General features: G+C 36.4%; 1 protein-coding gene across 1 annotated transcript; it reads right to left on the minus strand.

The window, feature by feature from the left end:
* Positions 1-10,290: 10,290 nt before the first annotated feature.
* rergla (RERG/RAS-like a) lies at positions 10,291-14,630 on the minus strand. The gene is made up of 5 exons (XM_081363212.1): positions 14,360-14,630; positions 14,021-14,077; positions 13,807-13,880; positions 12,681-12,829; positions 10,291-11,675 (listed from the first exon to the last, which is right to left on the minus strand). Exons 1-5 carry the CDS (start codon positions 14,409-14,411, stop codon positions 11,390-11,392), a joined length of 618 nt encoding a protein of 205 aa, XP_081219338.1. The 5' UTR covers positions 14,412-14,630; the 3' UTR covers positions 10,291-11,389.
* Positions 14,631-17,021: the final 2,391 nt, after the last annotated feature.

Raw genomic sequence — 17,021 nt, forward strand, 5'->3', positions numbered from 1 at the left:
AATGTAATATGCAAAGCAACGTGACTCACATTTCGTGCTCTTTGGAAACGCGCGACGCTGCAAAACTGGAACAGCCAATTAGCATTGCGGTGTTTATGTTGCGTCGCGTCACGTAAGATGTGTACTGTACAGTTCGCGTCTTGTGCGTCATTTTTTGATAGTTTGCATTATTATTATGAACTATTGTTGCTTACAATAACAGAGACATGGCACAAAAATTACTCAACGCCAAGAGAAAAAAATAAAATAAAATATGGCAAATGATTAGTGTCAGCACGAAAACAGAAATGATAAAAATAGGAAACCGGAAACATGTAAAGAAACCATTAAAATAAATAAATTAAAAGTAAAAGTATAGGCCTACTTAAAAGTATATGAAAACCTTTAAACAACACTGTTGTGTTTTGTATAAATGTTAATGCCGAACGTTATCTTAAAACAGTTTTAGCACTTAATTTAGCATGTAATATTATTAATACTATATTAATAGTTAAGTAGGCCTAAAGAAGAACATATTTTTATTTTATTTTAAATGTTTATTGTTTGCATCATTTATTCAACAGTTACTTTATATATTGTTAATGAACATTTATTTTGGTGCTGTTACGTTAATAAGCATATATTTAAAATAATTTCATACTGAATTCCATTTCACTTCCTTTCTCTCAAACAATCTTTCCCTTTCCACATGAGGGCGCTACTTCACCACTGTATATTGTATTACACTGTATATTATATTGTACATGCGCACTGTATATTGTATGTGTAGGTAGGTCTTTTTAAAATGTTTAGTGTCTAGTTTTCCTATTAAAATATAAGAAAATAAAAATAAACGCATATATATATATATATATATATATATATATATATATATATATATATATGAATAGCATAGATGTCAATTCTGATATATTAAGTAATCTATGGATTTCTCATAGTGGGAAAAAAGCATAATTTAAGAAATATTATTGCATAAATGTGCATTATAATGTACCTAATTTCAAATGCCACACCAAAGAAATCTGATTTACTAAAAAAATGCACAGTTGACATTCTCCTACATGTTTTTGGTGACTCTTTATGTTCCATTCAAACACATATTAACAAATTATTCCAAAAGCTCTTTGAATATTTCACACGGAACAAACATTCTTCTAATTTTTAGACCTCAAACCTACTGCTGAAGAGAAATTAACTGAAACAGAAGATATGAGGATAGAGCATCTTCTCAGTCCCAGACTAGTGTCTGTCTCTGTACTGCATACTGCACTAATGAACCAGCCTATGAAGGTCAAACAAGAAACAACACACTGTCCCAGTATCAAAATCACAGAATGAGGGCTACCCACACCTAGCCCAGGTGCGCACACTCCTGCTTTCACATACTGGCCGGAGATTAGAGGAATCTACGGTGCTAACATGTTGCATCTTGGGATTTGAAGGGAATTGTTTGGACACTTCCATGCAGGCTCAAATAAGTTGGACAAAAATGTTGACTTTTATTAAAAAAAATACTGTCTTTCATCTCATCCATCATACCAGCACCTTACAAGTTACAATCAAACTTTTGTGATACCATAGTCTAATACTATAGTAATCTTGTACTGATTTATCTTTTTAAATTAAATTACTTTGACTGAACTTTAACTCACTTAAGCGTAATCATGTTTTTAGAATATCAAATAATCTAAAACTTTCCATACGTCCAGTATTTTTTCAGTTTTATGACGGCTAGGTATGCAGAAACTGCACTTAAAAAAAAAACAATCAGGTTAAAGCATGTCACATTTATCAGTTCTCTGTGATGAGATCACCGGTTTTAGTAAGAGACCCATGAACTGTTAGCTGAATACTGAAGAAACCAATAAAAATGCCTGATTAGGGCTGACAAGTCTGTACTTTGATTGAATGAGTCTTATATACAACAACACGGCATGTATGCCAAGCTGGTCTGAAAATGGAGCTAAGAAATGTCACACACTGGTAAAATCCTTTCATACTTATAAGTCTGATTTTTTTATTTTTTAATGTTGATTATAGTTGGGGTCAAAGACAATTTGGAAAATTACACCACTAGAAAATGTAATCCGACCAATGACTCATTTCTTTCCAGCAATTTGTGTCAAAAGGGTCTTAACTGTAACCATGAGAGTAGTGCTTTGGTCATGACACACTTATCCACAATTAAACTGACAGCTGAGAATACACACCAATGCTGAGCTATAGACCATGAAAACTAGAAGAAATCCAAGAAAACCCCACAATAACTGCAAGTATTTCTAGCTCAGGCCGCAATTTTGAAAGTAAAGCTTCCAAAATGGGGTTTTCGTTGCTGCCTTAAATTTTTTAAGTACAATCAACTTGGATGTTTAAGTACATTAAACTGACTTTAAAAAAAAAGTATTAAAAAAAGTTGAAGATTGCTTAACTTATTTTGATGAGTTAAAGCAATGTAAAAACATTTATTGATCATATAATTTATTTTACAGTGCATAGAATAACCATTTTGGGTTCCCAAAAGAACCTTTCAGTGAACAGTACTTAAAAGAACTATTTTCTTCTTAGTGTGAAGAACATTTGAATAATATAAAGAACCTTTTTCCATGACTGAGAACCTTTAGTGCAATAAAAAGGTTGCATGGATGTCAAAGGTTCTTCATGTAACCATAGATGGGAAAAGCCAACGTTTTTAAGAGTATTTAAGAGCGAATTGAACTAATACATTGCACAAATACATAACATAGGTGAATCTTCTGAAATAGACAAAAATATGCCTAGGGAAAAAAAAATGCTAAAAATCATCTCTTCTTGATAATATTCCCCCCCTTCTATCAGAGGTGCCAGACACCAATTTCTAAACTTATGTTCCACTTAAGCATTTAACAGACAATGAAACGTGGAAGTTGTCAGGACCAGAGAAGTTGTTCGGTAATGCCAGAAGTGCACTTAGGATGTCACTGGCATTCAGACAAAATGGAAGTCGGCCATACATGTTCTTTCTAAGTGCCCTTAAGTGTTCAAAACACTGCCAACAGTGATTTTACCTCTCAAAAGTGTAGATGAAGTATGAAAAATATAACTACTGATCACTTTGAAATGAATATGCCTTGATTTCATTTATCAAAGATAATGCTATCATATGTGATAGATTTGATGAATGCTAGGAGGAGCTGATTAATACCATAACCTAAATCAGTAGTTTAAATCTGTGTCTGTATGTTAGTACAGTAGGCCTACTTTAAAAAGTAGAGTATAAACAGCCATTGACCCACAGATACACATTCAATGGTCCAAACAGCTAGACACTTATTTAGCCACACTTTCAAAACCAGTACTTAACCCTCTGCAGGACAGACAAAGTGTCGACTAATGACATACCGAGTAACATGATTTATTTTAGAGCCAATGGTTCATTTCAGAATTCAAATTTCCCCTCATTTACTTTGCGTGGTTCTTTGGAATACTTAATTCTTATTGGTCCAGGGGTTAGCTATACAGGTGTATAATAGCTAACAGGTGTATATTTAATTTAAATAAAGTCCCTCGAACTCGCATACGGACGAACATTTTGATGTAATCATTCCTCGTAGTCACACAGCCTGTTAGGTACTATAAATAGTATCTAAGTATTAGATTTTAACCTGCTCTAGAGCGTAGATCCGACAAACCAGGCTGCATCCTTTGAAGGCCGAATCAGTCACCGCTGTGCGACGAAGGCTGTCCCAATTTGAAGGCTCCTTCAAATGCAGTGAAATGTGAAAGGATACAACAGAAGGATTCTTCGTGGCCTTGCCTACCCCTGAACTCATTGCTAAACTGCCGCCATTTTGCGCCTCAGTTATTATCAGTGTTAGCGCAGGACCATCAGACCATTTCAGTATTAATATTACTGTAATGTTGTTGCATTTTACGCCATTTTGCTTGGCTGATTGTTTTGTACATTGAAGCGGACAATTTTTTCTTATAGGAAGCTTTAAGATCATTTACAGGCAAATCTTTCATTTCAACTCAAATCAATGTAATTTCCAAGTTTGTATTTATTTGGTGATTAGCTGTGTAACTGTCTGGTTGTACATATCTCTCAATTACAGCTATCTTGTGTGTAAAAAGAGATGAAGACATGAGTAATGAGGACTATTACATAAATTATTTGTTCTCCTGTGCATATACAAGGAAGGAGGAAAATTTATAACAGGAACAAACCAAAGCTTTGAGGAGCCAAAAGCAGTCTCCAGATTTCTTTCAGTAAATACCATTATGCAACCAGACATATTTCACATATTTGTTTAATCCAAGATAAAACAAATGTAGTCTATTCCTCCAATTATCAGATTCAAATTCTTATTCATTTCACAACATAAAATTGTCTGTTGTTTCATTAATGTGGAATAGTACCAAAATAACTGATACTCTCAGTATAACACTGCTATTATCAGCTATTATTGCTTGCTCATTTTCGCATTGGAATGGAGCAGAATATTTTTTTGATGGGTTGCTATAATCTCTGCACTGTTTCCTCCCTCCGCTTCGCTATGCTCGGGGCCTGGAGAAGAATGGAGTCCCACAAGGTCTCCTGAAAGTAAACTTTGTGTCCTGAAGGAGACTTGGCAGGAATGGCAGAATTGGATAGGACTGCTCACACTTTAGCTCCAATAACTCTTTGGCTCTTCAACACACACTTACATAACCCATCTTACATGTTTGGTTTATCTAAACTCCTTTACCTTCATGGATTTATTTAAGAGACAAAAATCAAGAACGTCTCAGTTCCTTCACCAATGGCCTTCAGTGAAGCCTCAGCTCAGATCTACAGGCTGCCTGTCTTTATTCTGTTACTCTCTGCTACATTCCCAGCATACCTGAGCCGGGTTGCTGGAACGGGCCAGCGAGTGCCACTGCTCCTTATCTCAACACACATACCTACAGTCTGGATGTGTGGCTGTGGCAGTACGCTCCAGTTGCGATTGGCTATCTGTGCCATCTCTGTGCTTGGTTCCCGTCAGTGCGGTAGTTTAAATGCAGCTGGTGGGGCAAGTCCAAGGTTACATTTAAACCTGAGTGGCATAAGATGTATGATGGTTTTATAGTGTCTGTAAATAAACAAGTGTGCTAACTTTTCAAGCCACTGCTGTGATAGAGCAAGTCAAAATAAAGATACATTTTAGAACTATGTTGTAATATTAAATACATTTTTAATTGTCCTAATTGTTAGCGCAATAGTATGCACACATAAGCCAACTTTTTAATGGGTCAACTAGCTAAACCTTGACCTCTTGGGCCCACAAGCCCTACTTTCAGGTAATGTAGTAGATGATCAACCAACTAAACAAGTTTGAAACAGACGAAGATCTTAGTTAATGACTAGTTTCTACCAGCTAGAAACCATGTAAAGCCAGTATGTGAACTTATAGCGTCATTACGCTATAAATTTAACAGCACTACAGTTAAAGAATCTGTAATCTCTCCTTGTGTATTCCCCACCAAGCTTTCCATCTTCCTATTGTCATCCGAGCACGTAGAAAGCGCATATCCCCGTCTCCACTTTGCGTTCCATACATGTGCGCTAACGTGATAATGTGTCTTAAACAAATCACCCTCCCACTGAACTTAACATATATCAGCTTCACGTGCCACTAATACAACACGCATGAATGTGGCTCACGTGTATTAATGCACTAAATGTGGGTCAATAAAAGTTTACAACGAAGTCCAGTCTTTTTGATGTGAAAGCCAAAATCTGTTGCCCTATTCATCCAGACTTAGCTGATAGACAGATTGGGATGCATTTAAAAACATAACACTATAACATCAGTATCACAAGCACTGGGTCCTCGTGCAGAAATGAATCAAAGAATCATTTTCGCCTGTGCTAATCAGATCCATATGTTAGGCTTTTATTCTGCAGGCCTCATCAAAGAGATTCCAGCCGGCTGCTGCAAAATAATCCTTTGGCCCAGCTATGAATTAGCTTTCAGCTATTATGGTTTATGGTGTGCATGGCACTTTCTCTCCATCTTCTTCTCAGGCAACGTGTTATTTTTGTAAGAGAACACACGCAAGGTGCAGTGGCGGTGGAAATAAAAATACAATTTCGTGTCTCTCTTAACATAAGCAATTTAGCAGTGTACGAATTCCCACGGCCAACTCATCTCAGTCTGAATTCCAGCGGATGTGCTGTTAATTGATAGCTAATCAGTCCTAGCGTTCATTAGCATGGCTTGTGTACACACTAATGAGTGACTGATTACATCTGCATGATTAATGAGCATAGACCATGTATCACAAATATTCACTGTAAAAAAGTAGTAAATTAAACCTATTGAAGTAGGTTTTACAAGAGATTATTGAAGTATGTTTTACAAAAAATACTGAACAGTCTTTCTACTTCATAATTTCATGCTTAACTCAATGTTTTACTTGCGGTGTCTTTATAATTATGTGTGCAATACTAGCAATTTCTGAGTATAAATTCACACGCACACGCACATGCACACACACACGTTTGTGTGACAAATGTTACTTACCCCAGTCTATATACAGGTCCATATTTTATCCACAACCCATGTGTTAGCTAATGAACAACTGAGAATGCAGAAAATTGTATGTGTGTTAAATGGGTGATTACATAGATGAACTAAATCAAAATGAACTGGTTTTGTTTAGGTCAAATATATTGAGGTACACTCAGTAATTTTATTTTTACACATTAAAAAAAAACAGAAATGAATGTTACTTAAAACATTTTTTCAAAACGTTGTACACTTACATGAGATGAAGACTCCAGTCATATCTCTAGCCTAATAAAAGCTGCTTTATTTTTTACATGAAGCAGGTCTCCTTATGGGGGCAGCCATTTTGAGATCACATGACCAGAATACTGCTGACTTGACCTCGTTAACAGCCCCGTTATTGTACACTATCACTTGCAGAATTAATTAATTACAGTATACAGTTTATTAATATATAAATATGATGATTGATTTATAAGCAGTGTGAGAATCAGTCTTCAGCACACCTGCTCAACGTGTGTGTCGTTCCCTGTGAAGATAAAAGACAGTATTTCCATCTGATGGTACACGGTCTGTTGGGGTTTAGGTAATTTTGCGTGCCGGGTCGGGCCGGGCTCTTTGCTTTGGTCAGGTGTTGAGATCGCTGAAAATTCAGTGTTTGCCAAGAACACCTGAAGAGGGGTCACGCACAAGTTCACATGTGTGGTTTGGACAGCAAATCTCTCAGAACCGGTTGCTTGCTTTCCTTCCAGCAACACCTCTCTTCTGCTGCTCGTCCTTCCACAAGTTTGCACATGTAAACACACACCACCCATCCACTCCGCCTGCACCAGATGCTTTCAGTGCCTCTTTACTGGGTGAATGATGATACGAGAACATGGCGTGGAAAACAATATTATTCATTATGTCTTGTGACCAAATTTAAAGAGCTTAAGGTGGGAGGATAAGTCTGAGGTATGACAGCATGTTTGTTTTCTTTTTACCATGTTGACTGTACAACTAACATTGTAAGATGACTAACTGTGCAGCTATTTTTAATCTAAAAAAAGGGAAGCGTGAATAACAGAAAAATGCAGGTGGGTTGATGCCATTCTTATCATGTAACTGTTAAGATGATTAAAATCATAGTCCTACTGAGCAAGAACACAAAATACCAGATTCAGACTGATGTAAAATAACAACTCCACAAGTAAATTGCAATTTATGTTTTAACCACAGATGGCGATAGAGGCCAACGTTCTGTATCAAAACTGACAATTCATATTTTTATGGAATTTTGCAGTTACATTGAATGTACATTATTATTTTTGTCATCGTAATCTTTAATCAAAATAACTCCCCCTCACACTTGATGACGTTTTTCGGCATAGCGAACAACGATTCCAATCAATTCCCGATGGACAAAATTAAGTCCCCCTACATTTTTTCTTGTTCGAGAAGCCGTTTCACTCGGATAGACGTCACAATAAAACTTGTTTCATGCTGACTTAAAGTTATGTATTTCTGTTCAACTAGCTTCAGCAAACAGAATAATGAAAATAAAGACTGCTGTCAAACTAATTTCAAACCACTCCTCTATCCTATTTGTTTGGACAAACAGGCTGCCCCATCCCAACTTGCGCCATTGCCAATGTTATTATGTTGGGCCCAACTGAGCATAGACAGTAAAAGAAATGGACACAGCGACCCCATTGGAACTCAATTGAGACAAGTGAAGCCCATTTTTAGCGATTTCTTAGCACTTCCTTTCCTGACGCGCAGACTCAAACCGAGCAAAGCGTTACACGGACCACGTGAGCAACCCGTCTGTCTTCTAGTAGCTGTGCCAAGAGAAATCTGAATCATTCCCTTCCGAATCTTGCAGAGACGGAGAGTGTGAGTAGGAATTGTCCATGAGCATGGAGCAGGATCAACTTTTGCTAGGTATTCTGATTAATTATATTGTCATTTTGCCTCTACGTCCCCCCGATTGCCAGCGAGCTTCTCCTCCTGTCCATACGGTAATCTCTCTAATGTGCGACAAAGAGTCGCTTGGTTATGACGCAATCGTCAGCCTACTTTTACAAAAACTGCTTCTACGGGGCCATAACATAAGCTACAAGGTAATGGAGCATTTTATACATTGTCGTGTGTCTTTAGAAATAGAAAATGGACAAATGGAGTCTTCAAACGCCTCAGATGTAAAGTTATTAGCTGTCAAAGTGACGCCAAAATGAATGGAAGTCAATGGGATTGCTAACGCAAGTGAAGTTCCGCTCAAGATGGCGGCACCCGGCCGACTTCAACTTCCGGTCGACTTCCTTCCCGCTTGCAACTGAGCCACTCAAACAAACAGATTGCAATTCCATTTGTCATCACTAGAGGTGCTAAACTTACACACTTCTTTTAAAACACCACAAGTGTAATGCAAAATGTCACAACAAATTTCGTCCTACCTATAACGGTAAGCGAAAAATACATGTTTAGGCATATTAGTTAGACGACAGGGGAGTTCACAAAGCATGACTTAAAAGTGAAATTCCCAGCACGTTTAGCTGTTTGAGTGTTTATCCAGGAATCAATACGTGATGACAAGACCCTCATAAGCAAAAACTTTGTGTTTCATATCTCCCTTTGAATCGATGCTGCACAAACAGACATCTGCTCCTCTTCCTTATGTTGATAGAGGTTTCTCGTCTTCACTAGCTTCTGCAGGTATGAAAAGTACAGAGACCCAATCCACACTTATCCTGACTCAAATATTACGCAGCATTACCTGCTGATGTAGGAAACTGTCTTGTTGGATGTTGGCCAGACTTCCAAAAGGTCAACGAAAAAGCATGATAGCTTGTCTTTGGCCTTGTCAGTTGCCAAAAGAATGAGAATTTGTCTCATCTGTTTGCTCAAGTAAAGGGATTACAAAAATAAGTATACTTCAAGGTTATTTTATATTTAAGTATGCTTAAGTAAATGTCAAGTATATTTTTTAATTATACTTTAAGTAGCAAGTATTTTAATATCTATGTACTAGTACGTAGTATACTTTTATGTGTACTTGGGGCTAAAATGGCCCTCTTTTTAGTGTATAAAGTATACTTTTGTGTAACAGTAGTAAACTGTGTACACAACTAGTTTACAACTATGTTTTTCATACTGCAACTATAGAAGTGAACTTATTTGTATGCTGATAATTTACTAGTTAAATACTTATAGCTCATTTATTAGTATATGAAAATACACTTTGAAGTAAACTCAGTAAATTGCGACAAGTACAAGAACTTCTGTCAATATAAGTCAAATATACTTTAGTGTAATTTTAGGGATATTTCTGAGAAGTACATAAAAAGTAGACTTAAAGTATACTTATTTTTTAGTTTAAAAGATGTATACTAACAGCACACTTGAATAAATGTATTTTTTGTAAGCGTACCTTCAGAACAATGCCTGATTTTGATTTTATATAGAATATTTTTTTCTGTAGAAAAACTGGATGTTGTGTGATGATGTGGGTGGATGACAGGATGTTGATATGCGTTGTTCTGGCTGGTTTTTACTCAGTTAACACAAATACTCATCACATTGTATTTTGTAGTATGTCTTAGTAGTAGCCTACAACTTGTATGTTTCTGTAGAGTGTTTTCAGTGTACAATATGCAACATTTTTGTGTGCGTGGAATAACTACCTTTTGACAAACATACCATAGTATGCAACCAAAGCACACTGCATAGAATACTGGATCCCACAATGCAATGCATCCGACTTGACCTTCCATCGCCAGTGTGAGGAGGAATGAACCACAAGCAACATCAATTGATCTTTAATAGCATCTGTTTACTTTTTAAACAGTTTTAATAGTATTAGTAAATAGTAGTAGGCTACATAGTGCATACTATTACACACGTTATTTAGGACATTGAAAGTAATTTGCATTTTGCACAATACTGCATGTACTATGTATCTGGTAATCTGTAGTACAAATTAGAACAAATAGAGACTCATCGCTTATTTTTTTAAAGCCTTTCCAATATCGGAGTCTGTTCTACATTATCTCCTGACTGTAACATGCAAACTTTCTACCTGAAGCAAATCAGTTGCACAACATTCAAGATAATGCTATTTCTGGTGAGCACGTTTGATAAAGTATTCAATACTGCATACCTATCACTTATGCTCTGGACATAGGTCAGTTGTTTCCCAATTTTGTGGAAATAAATACCTTTAGATGTGAATTCCTAGAAGATGAAAAGATGCTTGGTCAGTACGGTCACATCATTTTGATGAAAATGTTTATATTTTTCATGAATTTGATGAGATTTCAAAATCCATAAACGACAACATTAGTCAGTCATTGCTGGCATCATCCATTAAACAGTTTAGCAATAACTACATAGCAAGCTAACAATATTTCACAACTTCAGAGTTAGTGTTTTTTTTTTCAAATCAAAAGAAGTGATTAAAGAAACATTTAAGGCAAAGAACAGAGATGTGCAGCTGTACACAGACGTAAAAAAATAGGCTATTATATTTTTTGCATAAATAAAATTAAGCCTATTTTAAATGTTTTGCATTGTGACGATTTATTTTGTGACAATTCAGCACATTTTCTCATTACCACAATGAGAAATTACGGTAATGAGAATTTATGAGGTAATTGTGCTTAATTGTCATGAAAATATTGTTGCAATGCAAAAATCACAATTATCAGGCTTCATTTTCTTTAAGCTAGGAAACAGTTTGTTTTAGTTTGACTTTGGGGTGAAATGTGTCCATGTTCTAGATGTGTTTTGTGAGATGCACCCGGTAATGACTGTGTGGCCAAGACAATAAGCGGTGAGGAACTATCTAAACAAGTTTGATGCATCTCATCTCTCAGTCCTGCAACAATTGTCCAAGTTCGTTCTCAAACTGATTTCCGCCGTTTTCCGAAGACGTTGTTGATGAGTTTGGCCATGGACTTTGATCCGCTGGGGCGACGGCGGCGCTCCTTGGCTTTGCCTCCCAGACTGGCATTGCGCACGATCTTTGAGAACATGAGCACCACCTCCTGGTAGTGCTCCGCAGCGGACAGCTCGTAAAACTGGCATCGGCCCTCTGACGCCAGCCTCTGGCCTTCCTCCCGGTCCACCTCACGCATGTGGCACAAGTCCTGCTTATTTCCCACCAGGAAGATCACAGAGTCCGTGTCCCTGGGGTCAGAGGAGTAACAACAGTGCTTAGGATGTTTCATTGTCTGCTACAGTTTGCCAACTTTATCAACTACACTTGTATATGGGATGTCTAAATTTCTCTTAAAAAGCCACCAAATTCAGAACACAACATCATTTTTCTTTTGATTAGATGAGTCACCATGAAATCAAAATTGACAATTCTTATTTATTTTTTTATGGAATATTGCAGTGTTATTATAAGTGATTTATCCATACACATCTTTTTTTTATTATTATTCATGCGCCCTCATAATCTTTATTTAAAATAACTTGCAGTGACATCTCTTCTCTTCATGATATGTTTACCGGCGCGAGGGCGGGACAACCTGTCACTCACATGAGATCGACCAATAGCAAACCAAAATCATCCAACGATCCAATCAATTCCTGATGGACAAAATCAAGTCGCGCCCAACATTGTTTCTGGTTCGATAAGCCGTTTCACTCGGATATATGTCACAATAGGGAAGAAAAGACTAATCGCAAACTTCTGTTTCATGCTGACTTTAAGAGAAGTTTCATTTGATTGGCTGATGTTTCTCCTTGCGTTTGGCTCTGCTTAAATTAATTCACTATAACCAAAGTAAAAGAAAAAGCAGGAAAAGTCTAAAATCGCAATTCATTTAAATGATGAAAAAACAATTCAACCTGAATTATGAATTGAACACATCTTAATTGAAAACACAAGCCCATTCAATATTCCACCCATGTCTGTTATAAAGTGAGTTGTCCAGTGCATCTACTTCATCTCTGAAAAATTCTCAATAGCCAAGGATAAACCAAAAATAGATATTTTTCATTGAGTCACCAGCTCATCCACCCATCAACACCACCCACATAGTCAATTCAACAATCCTCCTCAATGCAAACCCAAGCTGGTGAATTATACACCCACATAAGAGCAACAATCGTACAGCATATGGACAGAAATAGGCACATCTTCTGCTGCCTGAGGATGTTGTTGTGAACTTAGAGAACCGTTACCTTTTAGTCCCACCCAGGTGAAGCTCTCGGATCAGGTGCACTATGGCTTTGGCCGTGAGGAAGGAGGAACGATCGCTGATGTCGTAAATGACCACGAAACCATCAGCCCAATGGATCTGCTCATTGAGAGTGGATTTCCCCTCGCACGGCTGCAAAGAAAACACACATGCATTATGTCTTTAAAGGAACATTACCACAAAAGTTTAAATGCAAAAATCTGGAGCACTTAAAATGAAAGGGAACAGGGCCAATCTGTAAACGTTAAAATACTCACTGTTTCAATAGTATAACCACAAGACTTAACTGGTATACTTGATTTTAGCGTCGAAAAACTACTTACTAACATTTTGTGAAAAACTATTTACAACAGGAATATCCATTTAATTAATTAAACATCACTGATTACACAAAATGGGATTGTGTGAGGAAAAACAGGATAATCGACTGGACCCCCAAGATGCACAGATGGCATCCAATCACATAATGGGCAACAGGACTGATTAAATAATTGGATTTTATCAAAGAGAAAAACACAGACTGTATTTACCTCATTTTTACCACATTATTAATATATATATATATATATATATATATATATATATATATATATATATATATATATATATATATATATATATATATATATATATATATAAGCTCAAGAGGACAAAGCTTCATCTCATATTAAATCACTCTTGTGTGGTTATATAAGGTTTATTTCCAAAGAATAATATAAGCGTACAGTGAGCAGAGCTGTTTGGTGTATCATATAATGCTGGTTGTGTCTGGAGCTTGTGGAAAGATTTCATACGCAGCAAAACCCTCTGCAATACGCATTAATGCAAGGGAGACAACACTTGCTTTCTACAGGATACATACTAAATGTTTTTGATGATGCCAGGTCTCTGGGAAAAGTCAAGACTAGTAAAGTGTACAAGATGAGGCGATACATTACAATCCATACAATGTTTTTCTTAGCTTACAATGAAATTCAGTCTACCTGTTCAAACAGGCAAAGGTTAAGTGATCTTAAAGAAAGATCTGTTATGTCACTGGAATATGCAGTAGCACACTATTGGTTTTTGCCTTGATTACTCCAGCTAGTTACAGTTAGATGTCCACATACCTGAGAACAGGGGTCATAAAGTTCAAGATTGAGCTGTCTTCCATCAATAGACATGGGCTTTCTGTAAATGCATTCTGTAAAGGCAAGAACAGATCACATCAGACGCAAAAAAGATTCCAGCCTATACCTTGTATGTTCTGTACACCTCTCTAAACCAAATGCACCCCCTTAAACAATAGGAAAAAATGCAATCTGAAAACAATATCACACATACCTGATGATGATGCATACTCTCCAATGAATCGCCTGGTTAAAAACCGAACAATAAGTGCTGTGGATGTGAAGAGGAGTACAAAAGGTGAAACATACAAAACACACACATATGCACATATACAGTATGTGTGTGTGTGTGTGTGTATATATATATATATATATATATATATATATATATATATATATAATTTTTTTTACATATTTTTGTAAAAAAAAAAATTCGAACTTGCATTGCATAAAAACAAAAATATTTTTTTATATTGATAAAAAAACGAAACAACAGTCTATTTAATGAAGATGATCAATTAAGCATTTCATTAAATACAAATTATAAATATACCTGATTTCCCAACACCATCGGATCCAAGAACTGCAACTTTTATGTCATTCATTATTTTTCGCAGAAACGCGTCCAGATCTCAAAGGAATGAAACTCAAACGCCCCTATCCAGTTCAACGCACGCTCCACATTTCAGTCACTCTAACTGACTGGCAACGCTTTAAAAAAAACACTGGAGACCGAAAGTAAGAAGGGACTGGTGCATCCTTTATACCCGTGTTGATCTCGCGCAGGTGTTCGTCAGACTCGCATGGGTTTGTAGCGCTGCCTCTCCAATGTTGCGCAGCTCGAGCATTATGAGGATCCTGACGTCACGCTGACGCAAGCCACAGCTGGAGCCAAAACATCGCAGGCTCTCTGTGTGTGTGTGGAAGGGGTTGCTCTTTGTTGTCATGTTTTTGCATTTGATTAATGGTTCTATTTGTTTACAAAGATTCACCAACATTCTGTTCTTGTATGAGATATTAGAAAACCATTATGCTATAAACTAATACACTATAAACATTAAAAAGGATACATAAATCAGTTTTAAATTATCATGCATGTTTACCAAACAATTAGTGTTTTATAATATATATATATATATAAAAAAAAGTCACAAGATATGGCCTAAAAGGGGTTTTAGTATGTATATACTGTATATTAGTGGCCAAACTTGATGTCCGGAGGAGATATTTGTTTTTAATGACCCTTCATTTAACCATCAAAATACGAGGAAAATATTTTAGAAATTTTTTTATTTTATATTTTAACAACGGACAAAAGGCAAACTACAGCAACAGGTTTTATTTTACTATGCAAAATAATGCATAGAAAAACAGGAAAAAAGCATACATTGACCACAACATAATATCAGTTATTAATATTTAATTGGTTCACTCTTGTTTTTTTTTTTGCATGTTCATAATTTCTTTGTGTGACAGCTTTGCCAAAAATGTTCACAATCACAATCACAAAAAAAAAAAAAAAAAAAAAAAAAAATCTGTGCACTCCAAGCACAACTATGCAACATTTCACTTTTTTTTAAATAATATTTGAATAAAGGGTGAAGATATACATTTTCATGAATATAAATTTTCAAAGACATCACTTTTGGCCACTACTACCTACACACACACACACACACACACACACACACACACACACACACACACGCACACGATATATATATACATAAATACATAAGTAAAATGTAATATGTTAACATGTAAACCTTTGACCATGACTGTGTGTGTGTGTATGCACAAAACATGTGGTTTAAAGCATAACTATTGAAGTGTGAATGCAAGAATAGCATCTCTTCAGAAATAACAAATAGCTGCACTAATTGTGAGGTCTGTGGGTGTTGTTTGGACCTTCACTGATTGAGTGTATGTGGAACTGTTATATAAGCTGCTGGTCCCACACATAATGACGCACACATAATAAACATTCACCAGGCGAATGCAGTTTAAAGCATATCTGCCACATTATCTCAAACAGAGGTTTGGCAATCAACAAGCCAATCTGATGGGTCGAGAAACAAATGCATATTAATTGCATTTGAGTTATTACTGCTGCTGTTTGTTGAATGTCTGAAAGAGCAATGCAAGGCCAAGTGGATCACTTATCAAGAGCTATTAAACTAGCAGAATAATCAGTGATACCAGAGCCTGGATGTGTGATTAGAGGCTGTTGTTGCATCATTAGATTCATGATGGGAACTGCAGACAGATGAAAAAAACAACACTCAGAAACATCTCACATTGTGTTTTATATGTGCGATACAGAAGAAAATGAGATGTTGACTAAATCATATGGGCAAAATGTTGATTGAATCATACCTGATCTTATGAAAACGCAAAATCAGATTATCATGCATGCTGTACATTGTTTTCCTTCCTTCTATATTTTTCTAAAGCAATCTCTCTGTTTTTAATATGAGAAATGAGGTGTAGGGCCTTGATTGCCAGATACTTTTTCTTGTGTTCTTTCCGCGGAGCATTAATCAAAGTGGATTATAGCTGAATCTGGTACACTTGATTCTTTTCAGATCTACATTTGTGAAAACCACTAAAGGCCAGTCAGCTGAGGTCAGCCTGGAAACCCCTCAAAGCAAGGTTTTGCTGTTTGTCTTTAAGAGTACACATACAGGACATGGTAAATGGTGACCTGTTTGGGATTATAATTGTTTGCTATTTGAACAGGACATCTTGTTAAATCTATTGTCATGAAACATCATTAACAATGAGCTACTTTGGTGTTGCAACACTACAAAAGCATTTCATTTTGACAGCCACTTATGTACAGGGAATTTGTACATTTTGGTTATATTCAGTATGAAATATAGCCAACTACTTACTGATAACATCACACAGCTGCAGCAGATTTGTCGGATGCACATCCATGATGCGAAACTCCAGTTCCACTATTTCCCAAAGGTGCTCCACTGAGATCTGGGGACTATGGACTTTTTTTTTTTTCATTGTCATTTTCAAAAAAACAGTTTGAGATGCTTTGAGCTTTGTGACATGGCGCGTTATCCTGCTGGAAGTAGCCATCAGAAGATGGGAACACTGTGGTCATAAAGAGATGGACATGGTCAGAAACAATACTCAGGTAGGCTCTGGAATTCAAATGATGCTCAATTGGTACTAAGGGACCCAAAGTGTGCCAAGAAAAT

The sequence above is a fragment of the Scardinius erythrophthalmus genome (genome assembly GCF_964197995.2).
Source record: "Scardinius erythrophthalmus genome assembly, chromosome: 4".
Classification (NCBI taxonomy): Eukaryota; Metazoa; Chordata; class Actinopteri; order Cypriniformes; family Leuciscidae; genus Scardinius; species Scardinius erythrophthalmus.

Bases quoted from the DNA above. Each gene is read 5' to 3' on its own strand.
- rergla (XM_081363212.1), bottom strand. From the start codon at position 14,411: ATGAATGACATAAAAGTTGCAGTTCTTGGATCCGATGGTGTTGGGAAA. The intron at 14,078-14,359 runs GTATATTTATAA...TCACATCCACAG, and splicing joins CGATGGTGTTGGGAAATCAG to CACTTATTGTTCGGTTTTTA. The intron at 11,676-12,680 runs GTAACGGTTCTC...CTCTGACCCCAG, and splicing joins CACCTGGGTGGGACTAAAAG to GGACACGGACTCTGTGATCT.